The sequence below is a fragment of the Uranotaenia lowii genome, chromosome 2 (genome assembly GCF_029784155.1).
Source record: "Uranotaenia lowii strain MFRU-FL chromosome 2, ASM2978415v1, whole genome shotgun sequence".
Taxonomy (NCBI): domain Eukaryota; kingdom Metazoa; phylum Arthropoda; class Insecta; order Diptera; family Culicidae; genus Uranotaenia; species Uranotaenia lowii.
The window spans coordinates 298,898,601-298,924,398 of NC_073692.1; the positions used below are offsets into that span (position 1 = coordinate 298,898,601).

General features: G+C 35.6%; 1 protein-coding gene across 1 annotated transcript in view; it reads right to left on the reverse strand.

Annotated features, from left to right (window-relative positions):
• LOC129748418 (homeobox protein six1b) overlaps positions 1-25,798 on the reverse strand; it is a 113,252-nt gene that overhangs the window by 69,651 nt on the left and 17,803 nt on the right. Inside the window, exon 2 of the mRNA XM_055743038.1 lies at positions 1,485-1,695. Coding sequence (XP_055599013.1) covers positions 1,485-1,695 — 211 coding nt within the window. The remainder of the gene's footprint in view (positions 1-1,484; positions 1,696-25,798) is intronic.

Sequence of the window (25,798 nt, forward strand, 5' to 3'; positions counted from 1 at the left end):
TGTTCCAAGCACAAGTACAGTAGGAATGAAAGGCAAAATTATGATTAAAATGCTACAAATTAGTAATGATGAACGAAAAATCAATAGAAGAAGAATCATCATCAGGATTTTTTATCTAAACAAGCAACGAATTAACATCATTTGTAACGTTATCAAAATTGTTTTCATACCTACATATATTTTCTTTCGGATCAGATTCCTCAATAAAAAACCCAAAAATTTGGAAGACAACAATGCATGCATAAATAAATGAGTAAATGTTATCCTATAACTATAATAACTAACTAATTCATTCGGTAAAAAACATACATAATTCATACAAAATTTACTTAAGAAAAACAGTGCGTAGATCGTGGTGAAGATAGAAAAAAAAAGCAACAGAACTAAACGAAACAGCTCAACTATTTAACAATTAAACTATCATTCGTTTAAAAATTATTCATTTGAAAACGGTTAATTCGTTCGACTGTGGCTCCATCTTGTATAAATCATTAAAATATGTGCAGCAGTAAGGCTTTATTAGGCCTTTGTCAATTCATCAACTATGAAATTTTATCGAAATTTTCAAGACCTCAGTAAAAATTTAACTTTAATATTCTTTGAAACACTTTGAACAATTCTGAATGTTTCAATTTCAAGATTCTTAGATCAGGAGGAAATCGTTCGAAGAAAAAAATTAATTAAAACTTAGGGGGAAGAAACTTACAGATCCTTTTGATTATCATATTGATCATATAGTTCCATTAGAAACTTTTTTTTTGTTTCGATTATAGTCGTTTTACCATCTTTGTGGCATTCGCGAGTTTATCAACGTTTCAGTTGACTCAAAATTTTTATCACTTCTTTCCAACACGAGTCAACATGCTCTTAGAGTTGGACTGCAGATTCGATTCACGCAATCCAAAGATGGTTTGCAAATTGTGTTATTTCACGACGTAAGTTAATATTTTATCAGATTTCTATAACAAAATATTTTTTTTTAAATGTTTGCAAAATATGATTGAATTAGTAACCCTTTTATTTCATCTAATCCACACAATGCTGTTGAGGTTTATCGAATTCTACATCTCTGTTTTTAGGCAAAGTCAATATTGCACCATATTGCATATTCCAACATATTTAAGCTGGCTCATTCCATGATCAAAATCAAGTAAAGTGCCGCCGACCGTGGCCTAGAGGATAGCGTTCAAGTCTTCTAAGCCAGAGGTCATGAGATCGAATCTCGGTCACGGCATATATAGTACTCTTTCTGTGGACTGGTGGTTTTAGCATTTGTAAGGTGTTAGCCATCATATCCTTGAAAAATGTACGCTTTAGAGTTAAGTACATTAGATCTCTTCAAAGAAACATGAAGTTTTACTGAGATCCAATGTGTTCGTTAAAACTATCATAAAAAGATTTATTTCTATTTACATAAACTCAATTTGGCAAAATCATACAAGTTGGTACTTATTTTTGGGTAAAAATCATTCAAAAAATCTCACCTTTCAACCACAGAGTTTGCAGCTTGGCGTGGTTGTGCGGCGAATATTGGTGATGTTCCAGCAACCGATACAGCTCCTTAAAATTCCCCCGATGAAACGCCACGACGGCTTTCGCCTTGAGCACCGACTCGTGGAGTTGCAATTTGTCGCACTGGGGCAATGACCACAAAAATCGACCGAGCCGCTCGATGTTGCCCGAATGTTGCAGCACCTGGAAGTTAAAAAAAACGAAAATAAAAATCCTTACACAAAATAATCAACGCATTTTTTTCCATGAATCATCGAAAATTACGTTCGGCCTAAGGGAAAACAAAAAAGGGTATGTTTGGTTTTCTCACGCGCCAATTTTGATACGAGGCCTATTGCTTGAAATTGAACTGGCTTAAAAAAAGTGCGATCAGCATAGTTTTTAAAAGGGACAAAAAAAAAAGTATGGGTCCAGTGACCACGCCGCCAGGTTGAAAAAGTAAACAAACAAACAACCATTCTTATGGTGGGAAAATTTTATTCTTGGAAGGTAACATTATATTTGTTGTGTTTGCATTTTGCGTGAACTGACATAACAATTTTGACCATGGCATGCAAATCGTTTTAAGGGAGGCGTTTTGATTGAATTGCAAAATTAAATACAGACTCACGATGAAAACAAATTCAAGAATTCCGAATTTTTAAAATTTAAAAAAAAACCAAGCGACAAATTATTCGTGTGGTTGAAGAATTCTAGAGAATTGAAACAATAAATTACATACGTCAATAATGCTACATCTGCTATAAGTTGATCGAAAAAGATCACTTACATATGATGGTGTGTTGGTGAGGTGACATATGCATTAGACTGAGTCGATTTGGGGTCATTTTGGAATTTCTCAAACCCTGGGGTCTTAAAAGCTTCGTCTTGGTCCAAAACTCATCCATGATTTTTTGCAAAATTTTTAAGTTACGTTTACATGAGTAAATTTGAACTTTTAGGTTTGTATGGGAAAATTGAATATTTTGTACTGAAAAATCAACATCATTTTTGTTTCATATGTGGAACCCAGCCAGCTAAAGGTTTTTGTGCCAATTTATAAAATTCTTAAAGGAAATTTTCCGCTGAACAACTTTGTCGAAGACCGTAACTTCGTATCTTCGTATCGTATCGCTTGAGCCTCGCGATGTGTTGCATGGAAAGTAGTCACGCAATGCCTCGCTAGGTACCCTGCAGGGATGTCAATTGAATTTAATTTTTATCAGTACGAAAAGACATACCCCTGTTAAACAGCTAATAACTTTTTTTCCTAATAAGGTACGAATTTACGGTCTTCGACAAAGTTGTTCAGCGGAAAATTTCCTAAAGGAATTTTATAAATTGGCATAAAAACCTTTAGCTGGCTGAGTTCCACATACGAAACAAAAATGATGTTGATTTTTCAGTACAAAATATTCAATTTTCCCATACAAACCTAAAAGTTCAAATTTACTCATTCGACTCAGTCTAATATGCATGCCAGTATGATATTGCAATCATAGCATCAGGCTTTTATACAGTTAATATTTCTATGTGAACCCTACATGACAGTTACAAAAAGTCTATTGAGTACACAACTAAAACAACATTTGCTAAAGACTTTTCCCCATTTTTTTTATTTTTCGATCACGTTGACAATTTTCAATAAATTTAAAGGTTACACGTAAATGACTCTTCCCAAATTAAAAACTCAGTTAGTTCTCTACTCGGGTGCACAATTTTTCGTCAACTATAAATGTAACGCGGGCGGTATGCGACAGTTGGCCAATAATGTCGGTTGTTTGGCATTCGGCTCGCTCGCTAGAACTACCTATATGTAGATGGCAGACAGAAGACGATGACGTCTATGGCGATATGATGATGGTGCGGTTAATATTTAAGAGCAAAGTTGAGTTTTGATACACTGTAGCAATTTTGGATGGAAAACGCGAAACGCGAATGTATCGTCGAAGCCGAAAGAGACAGTTCGCGAAGTGATTTATGCGATGTGAAAATATACTTTGTATCGATGTTGTGGGTTGGTTTAATTAGTTTATGATTGAATTGCAGGTGAAGGGTTTTCAAAAATAGATAACTTGGGAGTTGCTCCTGAACCGAGAAATTATGGGAACGATCTTTGAGGAAAAAAGGCGTTTTAAAGATCAAATGAACTTTAAATCAATCAAAATTTACAACATTTTTAAAGATCGTCCTAAATTTTCATTCTTCAATCAACGAACATCAATATGACTAATAGGGACCAGCTTTTGTGAGCGTTTACCAGCATTTTATTATTACCCAGCAATTATAAAGCCGAGTCTCTTCAAAATTATAGCTTATGACAGATTTGTGGCACCGTACCATAAAGCAGGGTGGCCACAGAACCGGAAAACCTGGGAAAAAACCGGGAATTGAAAATCGAACCGGGAAAACCGGGAAAACCGGGAATTCAGACTCAAAACCGGGAAAATTTACAAAATGAAACCAAAATTCAGTTTTGGTTCTAAAATCAAGGATTGAAGCCAAAATTCAAAATTAGGAATTATTATCTAAATTTTTAGGTGCGAATTTGACAATAAGAAAGATAATGGGGAAAGAAAATCATAAGTCTAGAAATTTAAAGATAATTCTGATCTCTCTTCAATGACCTTTGAATTGAAACAAAAACTCAATTTTTACAAGAACCGAGAGTTCAAAACTGTCTCAAAGAGTGAGATAAGAAATTCAAAAAGGCCCTTAAAATTTGTTCAAGTATCGCTTGTGATTACAATCATTTAAAAACTATAAATCATGTAAAAACAAGTGAATTAAAGTTAAATTTTGAATGCAAAACTCTTTATTGCAAACTTGGAAATATTAAAAGAGTGCTAAACACAAGACAGAAATTAAAAATAATCTAAAAATCATTTTGACGCATTACACGGTGTTTTTTTTTTGTAGCTTATCAAAAACAAATTCGACACCTCTCAAAATTTGCAAAGTTAAATAAGAAACGATCTCCTATCAAACGCTATGTTTGAAAAAAAATCATCCGTATAATATATTTTTTTAAAGTTGATCTTTCCAATTTCTTTTTTTTTTCGATACACATTGGTGGTCATAATTTATCCAGAAAATTTCAAATTACACTTTCCAAAGCATGAATATGTTACGATTCCTGTGAAAATGTTCAAAAACTTCAAATAAACTGATCCGTAACAAAAAATGGAGAAAATTTTAAAAATTCAAAGTGAATTTTTTTTTTAAATTCAAAGTGAATTTTTTTTTGAAATACCCTTGAAATAGAACTTTTAGTTACAATATAAAGAACTTATAAGAGCTTTTTGACGAGAGTATGTTTAGACACCTTAAAATTGTTACAATTATTCAACATTACATGGTACCATTCTCAAAATATATTTGTGTTTTGAGTGAAGTATATCAGGAAAATATCATTGTATTTGAATGTAAAAAATGGGTTTTGTTTCAACAAACAAACAAAACAAAATATTTACATTAGAATTGATTTCTTTTACATCTTTTTTTCTTTTGTTCGATCGATCACACAAAGCAACAAAATTTACATTTTTCCATGGTGCCAAAAGTTTAAGAGCTAATTTTTACTAATTTGAGGGTGCTAAATACAAATTTGATATTTGTTTTTTTATACCAGCTCCAATTTCTGAGATCAAAGGCTAACTTTTGAAAAAAAAAAAGGCAAAATCTATTTACAATTATTTATAGAGTAGAGAAATGAATCCAACTTAGATGAAATTTTTTAGGGACTAGATAAGCGAAAATCGATGTTGAAAAACATGCGAAAAATTCGCCTTGTCTCCCGGTAGGACTTGAAAAAAAAATATTTATAGAAATAGAACATTTCTAAAACACTCGAAAGAAGGAAGAAATCGTACATTTTGAATCAATAATCAACTTTTTTTATGTAGTTTGGTAGTAGTTTTTTCTTATGAATATGCATTTTTTATCTCTTTCAGCTCAGCTTTCATAGTTTCACAAAATTCTATGTTAACTGTTAAGTCGCTGTCGCTTTGATTTAGATACCTTATATGTGCACTAGGGTGGCAGCCAAATGGGATATGTCGAATTTCGAAAACTGACCATTTTGTAGACTGGCCCAAAAAACTGACCTTTGCAAAATTTCAGCTCAATCGGACTTAATTTAGGGGTGCCTCAAAGCGTCCAAAGTTTGGGGGGTACCAAAGGAAATCGAAAAATTAGAAATTTTCATTTTCATTTCCAATTACTTGGAAATGCATGAAACGTCGAGATTTGATGTTATCTCGAAAAAAATCGTTTGTTAAAAATCGATTTTCCTGGACATAGCCGTATTTCGAGAAACCGACACATTTCATGCATTTCTAATTCATTTGACAACAAAATAAAAATTTCGATTTTCCGAATTTTTCTTTGGAGCCCCCGAACATTCGACAAATTAGAAATTTGGGTTTTTGTTCGTCTCAAATAGTGAACCTGTATATAAGAGAAGTGACATCTGAAACACAAAATTCCAATCGAGCAAAAGAACTGTCAAAATCGATTCCAATCGATCCAAGCATTTTGTCCCAGAGCTTTTACCTTTCTTATGGAAAACTCAACCAAGGAAGATATTGTGATTGTTGTTATAGTTCAAATAGATAATTTTTTTAGCTCGTCATATGAATTTATGATTAGGTGCAATTTTTTTCAATGCTTTGGTGAATCGTGTTTCTAGTTAGAAAACTAACTAATTATTAACGAAATTCAAGTCATTCATACCGTTTATCGCGATCCTTCGGGCATCGTGTTCAATGTTGTTTTGTTGGATTGAAGGAGCGTTCACATATTGCCACATATTTTATTTTAAGAGGGATCAGATGTCGCTTCTCTTATATGAAGGTTCACTAGTCTCAAATATCCGATACAGGCTTATTCTGAATCGGTACAGGTTTAAACTGATGTCTGATTGCTAAAATTATATATATTAATTTTATCTTGAACTTCAAATTCATGGGTTCTGAATTCAGAGTTCAGAGTTTTGAAATAGTACACCCTCTCGACTCACTCTCGAGACCGATTGCACACCGTGTGTGCAATAGAATTTTTTTGCCTTTGTAAGAACAATCATTCTTTGTGAGTTTACTAATGATCAGAAAAATAATATTCTTATACCAATGAAATCCGCAAAGTTAAGGAAAAATGTATTGAGAATTGGTTTTGTTGAAAATCAAACGACGTAAAAGTTATGATAGAATAAAGTACTATGAGTTCGAATGGCGAAAAGGCCTCTGTCTCGAATGGGTAAAATTCGAGTTTCAACCGATTTTAACTGCAAAATTTTGCATTACAGTTTCACTACGCTATAAAAACAAACAATAAATGATTTTTAGTGTTTGTTGATCTACGAACTGTGATTTTATTTCCATAAATTTCAAAACCGTGGGTGAATTTAAATTGAAACAAATGTTATCATTAGAATGAGTCGACTTGGGTGCATTTTACTCGGAACTAAAAAGTTTCATTTTGGTTCCATGATTTTTGGCAGAATTTTTAAGTAACGTAGAATTGAAATAAAGTTGACTTTTAGGTTTGATTGAGAAAATTGATTGTTTTATTCTGAAAAATTAACCTCATTTTTGTTTTTTTTTTGTAAAAACAAGCCTGCTCACAGTTTTTTTTTGACAATTTATAAATTCTTTATGCATAATTTTTCACTGAACAACAGACTTCGTATATTAGAAGGCAAAAAATTGCAATTGAATTGCGGTATGGCATGGCATTACAAAACAGTTAATTCAACTGAAATTGGCACAACAACCATAAGTAATCTTGGATCCACAAAAGAAACAAAAATGAGGTTGATTTTTCAGGACAAAATAATCCATTTTCCCATACAAACCTGAAAGTTCAAATTTATTCATGTAAACGTTACTTAAAACTTCTGCAAATAAACATGGATGAGTTTCTAACCAATACAAAACTTTTTAAACTCCAGAGTTTGAGAAATTAAAAAATGACCTTAAATCGACTCAGTCATTTTTATTTTCTGTATCTCATTCTTTGATATGCTATTAAATAATCACCAAAACTGTAAGTTCTGGAGTGTTTAAATTGTTGCCCATATTTTTTTTTTAATTTTACAATAATAATTCTAAATTGAAATCATGATTTCAAAATTGTGCAATGAGAACTTTGAGAGAATTATGATACAAAAACTATGTTTGATTAATTGTTTCTAAAAAAGCTTCTTTAACAAGAAATTAAAAATGAATTGATTTTTTTTAATTTCTTGGTTTTTTCAAAAAAAAAACAAAAAAATCTTTATTGAATTGTAAATAAATACTTTTCGTTTTAAAATTTGGTTTAAAAACAGAAGACAAGTATCTCGGAAAATGGTTGGGTCTACTCAGGTAATTATGATCAAAATTACTCTGATTTTTGGTGAACATTCATCAAAAATATGTTTTAAATGAATTATAATAGTGTCATCAACTTCAGCTTTTCTATACTATTATCGATTTTGTGAATGTTTTTTAATAATTTTTAGAAAAAATAAAGAAAAAATAAAAAACCTTAAAATAGAATCGAGTTCGTCTAAATGTGCAAAAAAATGAAATAACCAATTCAATGAAACAAGTTGAAAGTATACTTCGACGGAATTCGACCATCAAAGCCTGGAAACCTTGAATTTATGACCGGGAAAACCGGGAAAAACCGGGAATTTCAAAATGAAAAAGTTGTGGCCACCCTGATAAAGGCCACAAGGTGTAGGTTTCCGTGGTTTTTTATGATGATTTGAGATCCCTCCATTCTTTAAGAGGGGAAACCGGAAGAAGAAGAAGGGAGGCTCTTATACACACTTAGTTATTGCATAGCTTGATAATATATCTAGCACATCGATCCAAATGTTGCATGTGACGTTATTTAGTTACGAATAATGTTTTTTGGGTAGTTCGAGATCTCTGTCCTCATTGGAAAGGGGAGGCGGGGGTTTCCAGTTTCAAACATAAATATTGCTACCTATATCAAAACAGCCGTTCTCGCACAAGTGTCCCATGTGACTTTTCGGTTATTTTCACTTTTTTGCTGGAAATGGCATCTTTCAGTGTAAACTTTCGAATAAAAACACAAACAAGTATACTTTGATCCGTACGTGCAGTCGCAGTTTCATCTGCTTTTCAAATTAAAAGTTAAAATAGTGTGGTTAGTTTTTCACGCGTCGCGTTTCTAGGCCAACACATCCGGACTTTTATATGCCATCATAAACTGGAAAAAGTACTCGAAAAGTACTGGAAAAAGTAGATAATAAGCATGTTCTACCTCCTTAACAAGAGTACCACTTTCTTTCACGTTTGATACATGAAAGTTCACTTTGTGGTCAAACAAAATCCATACCAGATTCATTTGTTCCTAGAAGACCCCCTAATCCTTGGTGGGACCAGCAGTGTTCCAAGCTTTATAAAGAAATATCGAGAGAATTCAAAGGTTTTCGAAAACATGGAAGCATATGTCATCCCTTGAAAATCAGTTCAAAAAATGGTCAAGGGGAAGACAAGGCGTATTGGAGGAATTTAGTGGGTGGTTTCTCATGGGAAACATCCTTGAGTACCTTGTGGAAAGTGGCACGAAGCGTGCATAATCGATCATCTACGAATGAAAGTGAGGAATATTCACATAGAGTGATATTTAACTTCGCACGGAAAGTCTGTCCAGATTCTGCACCTATACAAAAAAAATAATAGGTGTGGATTCCAGCTTTTGATTGTGTAATTCTCACTTTCTCTCCTCTCTTGCAACAATTCAGCTCTGAGAATTGATAAAATCTAATTTAGCTTGTTGAAAAACAGAGAATTTCACTTGTCAAATTAATTTAATCAATGCTTGGAGCACAACATTCCCAAGCAACCAAAAGTCCCATATCTACTGAAACGCGGGCCTGCAAAGTTCGGATTTCGCTGAACAAAAGTTTTAAAGGGAATTGGTCTCGAATTTTCTCGAATGCGAGAATGAAAGTTACAAAATGTTCCTCAAATAGCCTTCTTGTGACATGTCAATCGCATCCCTTCAGTATAAAAGTTACAAATTGGGTCTCAAATAGCCTTCCATGGACTTCAAGTTCCAAAAAGTTCCTCAAATAGCCTTTTTGTGGCATGTCAATCACTTCCACTCAGTATAGAAGTTAAAAATTGGGTCTCAAATAGCCTTCCATGAACTTGAAGTTAAAAAAAAATCCCTTAAATAGCCTTTTTGTGATATGTCCGCCAGTTCAACTCAGAACAACTTAAGGCTAACTGGCAAAAGATTGTTTTTGAAAAAACTCAATTTTTTCTCTTTAAAAAATTTCGTCCAACTTAACAGTTGTACACATGGAATCCCATTTTTTTAAAACCGATATTATTTTAATGGATGTTTGATTTATATGCCATTTCGTAATGTTTCTGGGTAATAATTAACATGCGTCTTCGATGCTGGCCGCTGGCCGCCCTTGCAGGTATTCTAGGAAAGTTTATTACCACTTCGAATTTAAGCTGCAGGTAAGGCATCATCTAGGCGTGGCCTCGTGGCAGCATGTTTGGCTATCATCTCGAAGGGTCGTGGTTCAAATCTGGTAGGGTAAGTGTTCCTAATTTGGCATGTGTACCTAATGTTAACATACCGTTCGTTTTTGACTGTTTTTGTCTTTGTTTTTCACTTATCACAATTATAAAAAAAAGGTAATGTAACGGATCATGTGAACTTTGATTTTACAATCAAATTATTGTTCTAACTCAGAGGATTTTTCGTAAAATCCGGATTGTTTCAAAGTATGTCCAAATTGAATGGAACTGTTAGCAAATTTCTTAAAAACACCTATTTAGAAATGGAAGATAAAAGCTGAATTTGTCATCCGATTTTTTTGATTTTTTCGTCGGGTTGTTTTTTATCATGATTTTAGTAATAAGTATGTTAGAACCATGTTTTTTTTGAGTAAAAACTAAAAATAGCATATGTCCTCAATTAGGAACACTATTTTCAATGTGTTCCTAATTATGGACATAGTCAAAGTTTTCCAAACTATATCAAAGTCATAGAATGTATTTGAAATAAATTTGGTTGGTTGAATTCGGTTTTAACTTAATTTCCAACGATCTGTTAAAATAAACTGTTTTGAGCTAATAAAACATGATTTTTTTTTACTTCAGTGTATCTCAAAGCTAAAAATGTTGAGAAAATATTTTCTCCAGGTTGTAAAGAACGCACCCTACGCAACAGAAAAGGAAACTATCAAGTTACAGAGAGCTTCTCAACAAGAACAGAATCGAAAGGAAAAATTAAAAAAAAAATCTAAATAAAATACGTTGTATACCGCCACCTGGGGCATCATGCAACACTTTTCCATTTCAATGGCTTCTAAAAACCTAATGTTCAAAACCAGATAATCATACCCGTTGTACATCAAAAGTTTTAACGTTAATGGGACATCAAATTAACGTAGTCAGAAAAATAATTGGTTTCACCAGTGAAAAGTAATAGTTTTTGATATATTTGTGATTTCGTTACGCATAAAGCACGATCTGCAGTTATTTTTGATTTTGTTCGAATTAAATTTGATATTTTTTCGGGCAAAGAATTTTTTAAAAAGAAAGCATAAGGATGCTATATACATTTAGGGATAAAAAATACTTCAACAAAATTTAAAACGATATTCCAGCATATGGAAACAAGATTTAAACTAAGAATCATTGATTTGCATGTCGATGCATTTTAGCCCAGACGGAATTTTAAAAATATTTATTTTAAAAAAATCAAATGATTGTCCGAAAAATATTTATACACCAACAGTGTTGATACAGGATAATAAAATCAATATAAAGTGTGTAGATGATAAGCCAATCCATCATACTGAGTAAAGTGTTTTACGGTGTCAAAAAATATAAAAATTTCGATTTTTCAAATTTTCTATGAGAATCAAAATGTTCAAAAAACTATCTCACGATGTGAGAAACTATGGCATCATCGTTTCGTTATCATTAAATGATAATTTTATTAAATTATAAAATAAAAGTTAATTAAGTGTTGTGGTACACAAATGTTGCATCGAACCATGCTGTTGCATGATGCTCTGTTTGACTGTATCTTATTTGTATCCATTACGATGAATTTTCTACTTTTTGAAATATAAATGTATAATGTAATAAATGTATCCATTGGAAAAGTTTGAATTTTAATAAGCTCAAAATCCACTAGGTTTCTTGAAAACTTGCGTTAATGAATATTGTGTAGGATTTCAACAGTCCTTATTTCTCTATTCATATTCCAAAAAGGTTGAAAATTTATAAAAAGGCGAGTTTTGAGATTGTTCTCATTAAAGTATTAAAAAACAGATCCATATGCAAAATCAGGAACAAATATTGGGAACGCGGATACATTTTTCCTCATATGTAAACATTAGGAACACCATTATGTTAACATTAGGAACAATTAGCGCCAAATTAGGAACATTGACACACTTTATAAAACATGATATTTTTTGTAAATTAAAGCTTGATATGATTATTTTAAACCATAAAGGCTGCCACACAATACCGCGTCGGACGTCGCGTCGGGTCAGCTGTCAACGCCGTTGTTGAGTACTAAAACGCTGACGCGACGCACACTACAATTTTCGCACCACAATACAGCGTCTACTGACAGAGCTGACAGAGAAATTTTGAGGCAAATCTCGGCAAACTCCAACACAAAATGTTTCATTGAATTTATTTTTATTTTTGAAAAACGGAAACATAAAATCAAGCTCATATTTATAATTAATCCTTTATTATTTCATCATTATGTCAAATGTATTTGAATGTTAAAAATAAATTTCAATGACGTTATTCAACAAATTTGTATAATCGAGAAGACAAAATGACAATGATATGATTTTCGATTCCATTTGTGTCAAACATTGACGAAAAACATTAAAAAGGAATAGTTCAAACCTTTTTGGCGCGCTAACATTTTGAATTATTTCAAAACCAAAACGTCGACGCTGGAGAACGCTGCCGTTTAGAACAAGTTTAGCGTTTTAGTACAATGACTTCACTGACGCGACGCACCATTGTGGTGACTCAAACGGAAAATGGCATCCCCAAAATCAACTGTCAACGCGACGCGACGACGGACGCGCTATTGTGCGGCCGCCTTAACAGAGTTCAGAAAAAAATTTGGAACTTAGTTACCAAAAAATTGTATATCTATCTAAGAATTAATGATTCAGCCTACTAATATGGAAGCTAAAAACCTCTTACATAATATAGCGAAATTAGGCTCACTTACCCTATCTAATTTTTTTCATTAGGTTGTTTGATTGAGTAAGCAAATCAAACAAATGTGTAGCAGAATTGACATGTGTGCCGGCATGTATCGAAGAAAGTCAAAAACAAAAGCAATTAAGTCAGATGAGTTGAGGGATGGGAGGAATAAAGATGGATGCCAAGAAACCTGCAGCGCCATATGGGCTGCAGGCCGTTAAAATCTATAATGGAACTTCAAAGTTTCAATAAGAACTTCAATTTAGGGATGAATAAAACGAACTTCAGCACGTTGGTTATGCTGATTAAGTTGTGTTTGATGTTTTTAACGAGACTTTTGGTTGCTTGGGTTGTTCCCCAATGGAGACAAGTGAGAGTCATTGCTATCCAAAAGCCCGGAAAACCAGCGTCTTATGTTCAATAGCGATGTTGTATTTTATACGCAAATTGATGGAGAAAATTATCTTGTTTCGTTTGGACCAATAAGTAGAAACAAATAATCCCTTTCAGATATTCAATTTGGGTTTTTCAGGGGCAAAGGAACAAATGATTTTTGTGCTTTGCTGTCTCCAGAGATACAAAAGGCGTACGCAAAACGTGAGCAAATGGCTCCAGTATTTCTAGACATAAAGGGAGCTTTTGATGCAGTCTCAATAGAGGTTTTGTCAGAGAAGTTGCACTCCCGGGGTCTGCCTCCTCTATTGAACATCTTATACAGCTTGCTTTGTGAGAAACATTTGAACTTTGCTCACGGGGACATTGCAGTTAGAAGAACCTCTTACCTGGGCCTCCTGCAGGGTTTATGTTCGAGTCCATTTTTGTACAACTTTTACGTAAGTGACATCGACGGTTGTCTATCTGAAGGCTGCACTCTGAGACAACTTGCAGATGGCGGTGTAGTTTCTGTCACAGGATCTACTGAGTCTCATCTGCACAGACCTTTACAAGATTTTTTAGACAGAGTGGTATCCTAGTGGTCAACGATGGGTTCACCCTGATCATGACTGCCCTGCAGAGGAGTTGGAACCAGCACCAGTCCGCGACCGGTGTAGGGTGACTCCTTCGTCGGGGAGCACCTGAGTCGTGTGCGTCCGATCCTGGCAGTGAAGCATACAAAGATAACTTTACCTTTTGCGTATGACGAGCTGTTAGGTACGTCGTGCGTCTGTGTGTAAAATACCTCCAACTTTACCGTCGCGGAGTATCCGAGTCGAACGCGCCCTCTGCGACGGAGGCTGTGGGATAAGACATGATCTTCTCCACAGTCGAACTCGTAGGGGAAAGAGTTTTCACGTCGCGGAGAGTGGTCTCACGATGCCGTCGGATGAGCCACTCGAGTCGGGTAGGATGACATCACCGTCGGGATTCATCTGAGTCGAAAGCGTTAAAGACCCGTACGTGTGATGTGATAGGCACGAGTCTAGGATAAGCTGCTCTCGATTCGGCAAACGGCGGGCAAAGAGCCTAGGGTTGCCAGCCAAAAGGGAGGAGGAAGACCGGACCACGGTCGGAGTAGAATGCCCTTTCGGCGGGGGGCATTCGAGTAGTGTACGCCCGATCCTAGCAGTAAGCTACGAGGGAAGCTGCGGGGATAAGACTTGGCCTTCTTCGCAGTTGAACTCGTAGGGGGAAGAGAATTTATGCCGCGAATTACTCTCGGGTAGGGTGACTTCACGTCGTCGGCGGGTGAGTCACCTGAGTCGGTGTAGGATGAATTCTTTGCCGGGAATCACCCGAATAGTTTTCGTAAAGCCCCGGACGTGTGCTGTGGCAGGCGCGTGTCCAGGATAAGCTGCTCTCGATTCGGCAAACGGACGGGCAAAGAGGAGAGGGCCTCGAGCCAAGATCTCGAGTCGTTAGAGGAGAGGGCATTGGTCTCTTGCAGTGGTCTTGAACAGAGGCGGAGCGCACGATAGTCGTGGAAACCAAGCGAGCCTCGAATTGCGAGTAAAGGCCGGACCTCGAGTCGTTAGCGGAGAGGTCCTTAGTCTGTCTGTCGGTCTGCTTTTTTGGGAGGTTCCTGGCCCCTATAGTGGATATGATTGGCAGAGAAGAGGGCCTTGTGTCGGAAACATGTGGCACCCAGACCTCAAGTTTCAGGAGGAGAGGTTGATCCTCAGTTTGAGTCTCAAAGAGTTGAGACGGAGAACAAGTTAGGTGAGGTGTGTATCTCAGAACACGAGAAGAGGCGAATTGTAAGAGGGTTTCGAGTCACGAAGAGAGGCGTTTCACCAACACGTCTTAAATTGTGAAGGCCGAATGAGGGGGAGAGCTTTACTTGAGTAGTACGAATAAATGAGTATTGCCGTGGAGCGCTTTGCGTGGGTATGTTCTCCCATCACGGGTATAGCCTTCGTTGCAGGTCCAGATGGGAACTATGGAGAGATGCCCCAGGTGGACTTAATGGTGTAGGGATACATAGTATCATGAGTCACCAATTGCACCCATGGATCCAGAGTGGAAAACTGAGGGGACGCTGTGACTCGCCGTGCCTTGGAATGCAACAAAAAGAAAAGATTGTCATGCTGGGCTTCGGGGCTTGGGATTGATTTTCCCCTCAGAAAACGGAGATGGTTGTTTTCTCTAAGAACATAGACCTGCTCAACCGAAGCTTCAACTCCTAGGCAGAACCATCACTCAATCGAGGTGTTTTAAGTATCTTGGGGTTTGGTTTGATTCCAAATGTACCTGGAGAACCCACATTGAGTATCTGAAAGGAAAATGCCAACAAAGAATCTTTTTTTTATCAATCACTGGCACCTAGAAGGAGAGTACATCCAGAAGATCTTTTAAAATTGTATCGAACATAAATTCGATGGAATGTGGTAGCTTCTTTTTCCCGTCAGCTGGAAATTTATGTGACATAAGATCCGTACAACGTACATACGTATAAATCACTTTTGCAACTTTCAAGTTCATTAATGAGTACATATAATTCACTTATGGGAATTGAACTAAACAAGTCACCTACAACGTACATATTAATCACTTTTGCAACTTTCAAGTTCATTAATGAGTGCATAGAGTTCACTAAAGGGAATTGGGCAGTTGATTCTCTTTGTCAGCCAATATGTAACTTTCAATGCTTTCATTCAAGTGAGTATGTGACTTTTAGTTGCTTGGGCATGTTCGAAATATACCTTTTTCTAAAAGCTATTGATCCTCATATGTAATTAATTTCATTTTCATATTTCCCTATCAATTTCCTGTTCTTTTCAAAAAGTTACGCTCTAGACCTAAGCAAACGTATCCAAACATACAAAACGCGTTTGGCTCCTTGAAGCCTCAAGATATGAGCCGTTTCAAATTAGGAAATTACAAAAAAATGAAATAAGGCTTGCAATAGCAAATTTTTTAGAAAAAAAAGTTGGCTCTACATTTTATTAAGTAGCTCAAAATTCTGAAATGTGTAGATAAATGGTAAAAAATCAGTTTTTTTTTTTATTTTAGTCGGTTTCCCATCTATGTTTTCTGTATCAATTTATCTACAAGCGTTGCGTTAACAATTTTAAAACTTTTTACATGCTTGGTTTCAAATAAGGGGTATAGAAATAATGGTGCATTGAGTTCTAGACATTCAATGTACCATTATTTCTATAAAAACAATTTGTTTTTTTTTAAATAAAAAATTTTTCCATATGTAGAAGTTTCAAAACGATCGAGATAAAAATATGGAGAATGATGTGATGATTCATTAGATGTACACCTAGGTTTGGAAACTAGGTTAGTTCTAAAGTCTGATTCTACCAGTTCAAACAGAAGGGCGCGTGTCGCGCCCAAAGTTGTCACATATATTTATTAGGTGCTGCTGCGACCGGCAATAATGAATCGAAACAATAAGCTTTAACGAGCTCTCTCATTCGGTAGACACTAGAATGGCAAATAGCAGCACATTCATATTTGTAACTGCTATGAGGACAGTTTCACACATCATCCCGTCCCCCAGTCTTTTTCTATGGGATATGAAATATCCTACATAGGACGGGTAATCGTTCCTATAAACTTTTCCTGACGCACTTACTGCAGCCAAGAAAGTTCCGCAATAGGTTGTTCTAGAGCACATTTGTTAGTGATATGTCAACTCTGCGTCCCGGTCCCGGTTTTATGACAACTTCATTAAGGGGACGCAACACATTAAACAAAAATGTGCGGCAGTCGGCAGCTCATATGCTTGTTACGCACTTATGATGGGGCGATATGTCGGAAGAAGAATTTAGGAATGCAGTTTTGCAATTTATGTTCCGCGGACGATGAAACACATTAAAAATTTGAATGTTAATTATTAGGAAAGTATTCACGGAGATTTGTATCATTAACTTTCGAAGTGTCTTCTATCACTAAACCGTTTTTCAAACGATCATAAATTCTGATTTGTGAAGTCTGAAACCAAGATTTTTTTTATGAATTGTTAAACCCTAATTTTGAAATGAATGCTCTTAATTTAAAACTCTCATTTCTGAGTTTAGAATTTTCAGAAAGGTTTTTTTTCGCATGGAACTATAACTATAACCAACAATATTCAACCTGTATCAAATTATATTACTGATAGGTTCTCAGCCGTGAATAAAATTTAATTATTCTACTATAAAAAAGACGCCTACAATCAATCATAAAAATATAGCTGAAATAATAATATTCATACAGTGCCTAAAATCAAACATAATTTTTTTGGATCTACTATGTTTATGGTTGAATATATACACTCAGGCAAATTCTTATTATAGTTTTTGTAAGATATGTCTTCAGAACTCCTTTGTATAGTTTAAAATTATTTAAATAACAATCTTTTGGAAATCTTTCAGTTTCCGTACTTTCCCTCAACACTTCATGGTGATTCTGATCTTCTAAATAATAAGTTTGAGTTAAAATTGGTTTTCAATTGAATGTTGAAAATATTTAAAAAGGTACATTTCATGGCGCAACTTTATAAGAGAATCTTATGGGATACATAGTATTTTTCTGAGTGTAGAAGTTACCTAAAATTTTTAGTTGAATTTTCTTTATTTTGCGTTCAATGATTACATATATATTTTTTCTAATTTTATTTTATTTGTCTCCAAAAGTTATGTACATTGTCTTTAAATTCACTTGTTAGAGAAGATTCTAGTTCATTGATTCACGTAGATAAAATTCATGGAGAAAAAAGCAGAAAAGCCGTTTATTTGAGCTAATCTCATCACACATGAAATTGTAGATGGATTTAATATCAGAGTATGTATACAAATCAGTAAACTAGTGCTAACCACTACGTCTGAAGAATTCACAAGAAATGAATATAACTTACGAGAAAGCGTATGTCTGTTTATATTATGAATCTATGTTATTTATTGATCGATGCATAGAATCAACCAGGGTTTTAAAGTTGAATTTAAAATATTTATAGTTTACTGATTTGTATACATACTCTGATATTAAATCCATCTACAATTTCATGTGTGATGAGATTAGCTCAAATAAACGGCTTTTCTGCTTTTTTCTCCATGAATTTGATCTACGTGCTTATGAAGCTTTATTTCTTTAATACTTGAAATCATGCCCTGAACACCGAGATTTCACTTCACTCACATTTTCATTCCTTATAAAAAAAAGCCCAAAAAGAAAACTCGAAAAATTCATGACTACAAACCTCACAAATAAATCTTATCCAGATGCGGGAGTCACCATCCCGTAAACATTTGTTTGTTTTTATTTCTTTCAATCTTCTGTTCTCTACCCAGCAATGTTCATAAATAATTTCCATACAGCACCACCGGGCGATGATCGTATCTAGTCAACGGTTTTCTCTCCACAGGTGATCCCGGATCCCCGACTGGAATCGGGCGACAACAAATTAACTTTCGATTCCATTCTGTCATTCTGGAATGATTCCACTTGTTTAAATGTTATTCCTCTATGGTTAAATCAACCGCTGCTGTGCTGCACTGCATTAGAATTTCAAAAGAGATTTCTTAAGTAAGTATGAGTTTTTGTAGGAAACTATTAAACCGTTTAAAAAGTTGTTGTGCACCCATAAAAGTTCAATAATTCGGTAAATTTTCAACCCTTTTTTTTTGTTAAAAAAAAGCAAATTAGGCTTAATTCGAAGAACGGAATTCATACAACCGATTTAGCATGTGTCCAACAAATGCCGGTAAGAAGGCATGCAGGATGTGAAGTGGAAGGAACAGAAAACTCAAAATATGCCGGGACTAATCCGTTTGTTTTGGTTTTAATCCTCTCTCTCTCTAGGCCGGCAATTTTCCTGTTGTTGTTCTGTTGTGTTCATTCATAAATGTGTTTTCTTTGTGCACCCCTTGATTTTGATGGGTTTATATTGTCGTCTTTTCACTATAAAGGCTGTATAACTCAAGGAGTGGGTGTTGTTTTGTCGTTCTGTGACCGTTTCGAATTGCTGTTTTTTTGACATTGAATTTCAACAGCTTCCAGGTGATGGGACAGGCAGTCAAAAAGTTGTCAAAATGTGGTTAGGGATTGAACAATTCTAAATAGCGGACTGCAAATTTGAAGAATGACTGGGAAATTAGGAATAGCTGTTTTTTTTCCGAAAAATCATATGAAATAATATTCTAGCTTAAATACTAACTATTTAGATAGTTACTTTGAAAACTTACTATTGAAACTAATTTGATACAAAATTATCATTTCAATATTTTTGCATATTTTATCAACCATTTTAATATTTATTTTTTAATAGCAACGATTCTGAATGCGATATGAGAAAGGCCAAAGGATACTTTTAAGTGAATAAGAAGTAAAAAAAAACGGAAATGACGCTTTTTACAATTCGTCTGATTTTGTCTATCGCCTATTCCTATAGTGATGTGATATAGCGCGTGGAACGTTTAAAATTAGCATTTTCAGTAAAATCGATCTTTGATAACTGATAAACCTATATAAAAACTGATAACAGATCTTAAATCTATTCATTATCTTTCATTTAATCAAGGATTCAGATCTTGCCTAGATATTTTCGCTTCAGAAAAACAACGCTTCAAATAAATTGAATTCTACAATTTTTAGAAATTCTAATATATGATGTTTCAATTATGGATAACAAAATTCCTCAGGAAAAAGGAAGGATAAAACTAATTGATGTTTTGAAATGAAACCCAAATTTAAAACCTTATCACTCAGTACATCATTTTATAATAATCAATCACTTTTATTTGATTTGAAGTCCTTCCCAATCATTCCTCCAAATAGATATATGATTTGCTTCCATTTGTTGTTGCAAATGAAAATTTTTGAAGGTTCATTAAAAAAGTTTTTACTGTTTTCTGAAATACATCCTTTTTTGCTCAAACCGATGATACGATTTGTCATCGCTTCCATTTAAAAGTTTAAATCCCTGTGATAAATTATAGTTCTCAGCTTTGGACGTTGAATTGTTATTGAAATTTATTGACTTTGATTCTTTTTTTCTTGGAGTATTTGCTAAAAGTTTTTCAACAATTTAAATTAGCCCTCAAAGTTCCAACTTTTTTTCCTACAAACGGCGAAAAAATCTGAATCAAAACAATCGAAAGATTCCTTTTGATTCAACCATACCGTGGTTGAATTAAAAGGAATCTTTCGATTGCTTTGATTCAGTTGAATCATTCAACCAAGTAGGCTCACAACGCAATAGAAAAAAACATTTTTTTTATTTTAAGTTCTGTATTGGATCAATGCATTGAGGTTTTGAGCAAGGTTGTATCCCCGGTGAAGAGAGCGCCTGACGGAAAACACAGTATCCGGCATGACCCGCTCAGAATTGTATGAAACTTTGGGTGTATAGTCCTCACGTATTTAAGGCACATGGCATACATAGTTTTCCCTAAAAAGATCTAGACTAACATTTGAAAAGGGTCCAACATTTCAGGCCAATTTTTTATGAAAATTTTAGCTCTAAAATTACAATTCCTACACAAATGTGGTTTACAGGAGAGTTTTAGAAAAATAGGTGAATTTTCACAAGAAAAAATATTGAAAAACACATTTTACACTGGGAAAAATACATTTTTAAACCCAAAACTCAATTTCCCAAGAAACATCATCTTATAATTTGATGTTTTTTTTCTAAGACGGGTACTAATAATGCCTACAAGTCTTTTATACATTGCAACTTGTGCATATTTAAGGGAAAAAAGTTTTTCTAACAAAAACTTCTTCAAGTCCATACTAAAAGAAAATATTTTTTAAGTGTACAATTTAAGTTCAAAACTTATAGTTTATTAAATTGGTTTAATTTTTATTTGGAAGAAAATAAATATTTTAAATTACCTGAAGCTAAAGTATGTGGTATTCATCAACCCTTGTATTGACGAACCATCAACTGGTTATCCTGATCAAAACAGGAGCCCCCAACCCGCATCTACAATTATTGCGATGATATGTTTTATGTTTATTCTTCCTTTTAAAATTTTGTATCTCCAGCCTGCTTTCATAGGCAAGTATTTTACAAATTTGGGAACTTTACCTGCGCGTGACCAGACCTCACCTTCCAACAGCTTTTGTATCAACGCTGCTTTGTGCAAATCAGCCGCTTCTGACGGGATTCCATCACCGGGACGCACCGAACAAGGCATAACGGAGACCTCCGAGCCCTTCGACTCAGTCGCGCTGATTCCTGCCAGCGTCATCAGTCGTCCCGGGCCTGAGTTCGATTGTGGCGACGGGGTGCTCCAGCCTGTTCTCTCAGGCAAGTATCCATATCGAGTTGACCTCCCTTTTCGTGATGGACTTACCCGTTCCAGTGTGAAACGACACGATCTGCCTGCGGGGAAAAGCGATCATCTCAACCTTTACTACCAAAACGTTGGTGGTATCAACTCCTGCGTTAGCGATTATCTGCTAGCCTCCTCATGCCCCTGCTACGATATAATCGCTTTAACCGAAACCTGGCTGAACGATAGAACCCTGTCTAGTCAGGTCTTCAGCTCAGACTACACTGTGTTACGTTGTAACAGAGGTCCTAACAACAGCCCGAATTCCACAGGTGGCGAAGTTCTGATTGCTATCCGATCCACTCTATCAGCGATCCCCATCTACGACGAATCATGGAACGATCAATTTGTATGGAACCGCATCGATCTAGGCACAAAAAAACTCTACGTTGGGGTTGTGTATCTGCCTCCTGATCGTACTAGAAATGCATCATTTGCTGATTCCTTTTCCAGCGGCCTTTCTAAATTTTGTTCTATCACGCTTCCTGAAGACGACATCGTTATCATCGGGGAATTCAACCTACCAGGACTTAAGTGGATTCCCTCGCAAGGCAATTTTTTGTTTGCTGTTCCAACCAGATCTTCGTTCCCGGTGCCTTCCAACACGATTCTCGACTCTCTAAGCACGGCAACTCTCCGCCAGATAAACAGAGAAATGAAAATGGTCGCATGTTCAATCTCTGCTTCATCAACGACGGACCCCAATTGGCTACGATTGAACACGCTCCTACGTCCTTTGTCAAAGTTGTTCCTCATCACCCTGCTCTGCTGCTTTCACTTGATGTGCCTGGAGCTGTTGCCCACATAGAAAAACTGGAATCTTCAGATCCGAACGCTGCAGCTTTGAAATTTTCCCATATCATCATTACATCATCGATCCCCACGTACCGAAACGCTCATCAGTTTCTAACCTACGAGCTTCTTGGGTAACGAAAGAACTGCGACAAATGAAAACGCTTAAGAATAAATCTCTCCGTTATTACACTAGGCACAAAACTCTTCGCGCTGAAAATAAGTATTCCAAACTAAACTCAGCTTACAGCTTGCCGCCGACCGTGGCCTAGAGGATAGCGTTCAAGTCTTCTAAGCCAGAGGTCATGTCATGATCGAGTCTCGGTCACGGCAAACATAGTACTCTTTCTGTGGGCTGGTGGTGTTAGCATTAGTAAGATGCTAGCCATTATATCCTTGAAAGATGTACGCCATAGTCTTAAGTAGAATTTAGATCTCTTCAAAGAAACATGAAGTTTCACTGAGATCCTATATGTGTGTGTTTGTTTTTCAAAAAAAAAAACAATGCTCACGTTGCTACCAGAGCTACTTAATTCGGATACAGCGAGGTTTCAAAACAAAACATAAATCATTTTGGAAGTACATCAAGGACCAGCGGAAAGAATCCTGCCTACCGCCCCCCATGTTTCTGGATGATAATTTAGCAACCTCGGAACCTGAAATTTGTAATCTCTTTGCTGACGAATTCCGTAGTATATTTGACTCAAACTCAATATCCTCGGACCAAGTTATCAGTGTGGCTTGTAACGTCCTTAATTGGACCCATGGCTAAATCAAATTGTTGTAGACGATGATACTATTTTGAAAGCGACTGCTAAGCTGAAACACCTTTTCGCATGCCCAGATGATCTACCTGCTACCTTCTTGAAGCGATATACATAACATATGCTGATACCTTTAAAAATAATCTTCTAAGTTTCACTCGATGAGTCTACGTTCCCATCCATATGGAAAGAGGCCTACATGTTCCGGTACACAAAAAAGGGGACAGACGAAATGTGACAACTATCGTTGCATTTCTGCATAATGTGCGATAGCCAAATTGTTCGAGCTGGTTGTTTTGGAACCCATTTTTACGTATTGCAAGCCTTATTTTTCAAATGAACAACATGGATTCATGCCTAAGCGCTCTACGACTACAAACCTGTTGACATTCACATCTACTGTGCAAGACAGTTTCGCCATGGGATCTCAAACCGACGTCATCTACACTGACCTGTCAGTTACCTTCGACAAGGTGAACCATGACATAGCCAAACTCAATCATATTGGTATCTGCGAGTCTTTACTGGAATGGTTCCGCAGCTACCTGGTTGGACGAAAACTCATTGTTCGAATAGGTGAATTTTTTTCCAGTCAATTCTCTGCCAAATCCGGAGTGCCTCAAGGAAGTCATCTAGGACCAATAATATTCCTGTTATACTTCAACGACGTGCTGTTGCTCCTTGGTGGTCCAAAACTAGCGTATGCTGATGATCTGAAACTGTATCGCCGCATCAACGGTCTCGAGGATGTAAACTTCCTACAGAGCCAGTTCAACCTCTTCGCCTCCTGGTGTGATGTCAATTGCCGTCCCTTGAATCGTAGTAAATGCGCAGTAATTTCGTTTTCCCGCAAGCGGATCCCGTTATCAGCCATTTGTCATCTTGGAAACGAGGCTATCGCTCACGTCGAACAAGTGAAAGAACTTGGCGTGAATCTTGACGCACGGTTGAATTTCAAGATTCACACAATCGTCGACAAAGCCTCCAGATGTCTAAAGGTCTTCTTTTCCGCATGACGAAAGACTTCAAGGATGTCTACTGCTTAAAGAGTCTTTATTGTAGCTTGGTTCGATCGACCCTTGAATAAGCCTCAATGTAGGATTTAAAAAAAAAAATCAATATTATTTTCAAAAACTTCTATCATTTTACAAAACTCTCTCATGAATCACATTTGTATAGAAATTGTTATTTTCGAGCTGAACATGTTTATGAATTTTTGTCCGAATAGTTTGGCCCTTCTCAAGTGTTAGTCTAGATCGTTTTTGGGAAACCTAAGTATGCCAAGTTCCAAGTATTCCGAAAACCACGTTGTTTCGCTTCTGAACTCTGACCAGTTGATTCCATTTTGGTTTCAAAACGTTCTCAAATACTCAACTCAGAAAAATATATAGATACATTTACAGTAATTTTTCCGGAAAATTGACCTTTTCTACGCAGTGTCCCTTTTACCCGACCATTTAAAAAAAAGTGTAATTTGCATGCATGTTTTAGATTGCTATAAAACAAACTTAGTAGATGAAATTTACTAATTCCAATGGTTATTGCGATAGCAAACAACCTAAACTAGGTTTGCCATCCGTCCCGCAAAAGCGGGGCATGTCCCGCCCTCCCGCTTTTCCCTTAAAATGTCCCGCTTTTATTCTTGGAAAACTTTTACAAAGTGCACTGACTTATACTAGAAAAAATCAACCTTTAGCCTCAATTTGAATTCTTTGGATCAACACAGAAAGCTTTCAAATACGTCTTTTTCCTCAAATTAAGCTTCGCTGAGATCGCTGAGAGTGATTGTTGAAATATGAAGCAAGCATGTCTGAAGTTTTCGAAAAGTTCTATCGATGAGATCAAAAGCTATGCGAGGTGCAATATTTCAGGCATGAACCTTGAAATGCGATTTCTATAGAATTTTGGACGGTTCATGCGAACAATATCGTTACCTCCACCAATCAGACAAAAAATATCTGGCAAAAGCAATGAAGAAAAGAAAAAATGGAATAAATGATCCATTTGTGTTTTGAAATCAGAATCTCGCAATATTGTTGTGATTTTTCGGTTGAAATAGATTTACTGGTTGTTAAACAGAGAATATGATTTTCCTATGGAAACATTCGTCTAAAATTCTAAAGAAATCGCATTTCTTTGCACTGACTTATACTAGAAAAAATCAACCTTTAGCCTCAATTTGAATTCATTGGATCAACACAGAAAGCTTTCAAATACGTCTTTTTCCTCAAATTAAGCTTCGCTGAGATCCTCTGTGTGTGTGCTCGATTTTTTTTTTAAATCCGCCTTTTACATGTAGGACTTATGGCAAAAATCCTTGTAAATAGAAGTCATTAGAGAAAAAAAAACTCAGTAAAATCAATCCGCGTAACAAAACCTTAGTATGAACAACTTTGGCTAATGGTATACGAATAATGAATGGCTAATGAATTTAACTTTTTCTGAGAATTTTTCAAATGTCCCGCTTTTTTGGCTGTGTCCCGCTTTTTTTTCGTGAAATGTCCCGCTTTTTTTCTGAAAGTTTCTGACAAGCCTAACCTAAACTGCTCATCTGCACGAAAACTGCGATGAGATAAGCAATAACTGATTTTCTTTTACCTATTTCTATTATTTTGTCTTATCTGACTTTCCCCAACATATTTATCATACAAAGTGGTTGTTCAATAATTAGGAAAAATGTAATCTTAATAAAAAAAAAGTTAAACTCTACAATTTGAAAATAATTAATATTGCACTTATACCTCCAGAAGAATACAATAAATACTTAAAACACTAGAAAAAAGTTATCAATCTGAATGTTTGTGGGGCAAATATTTAC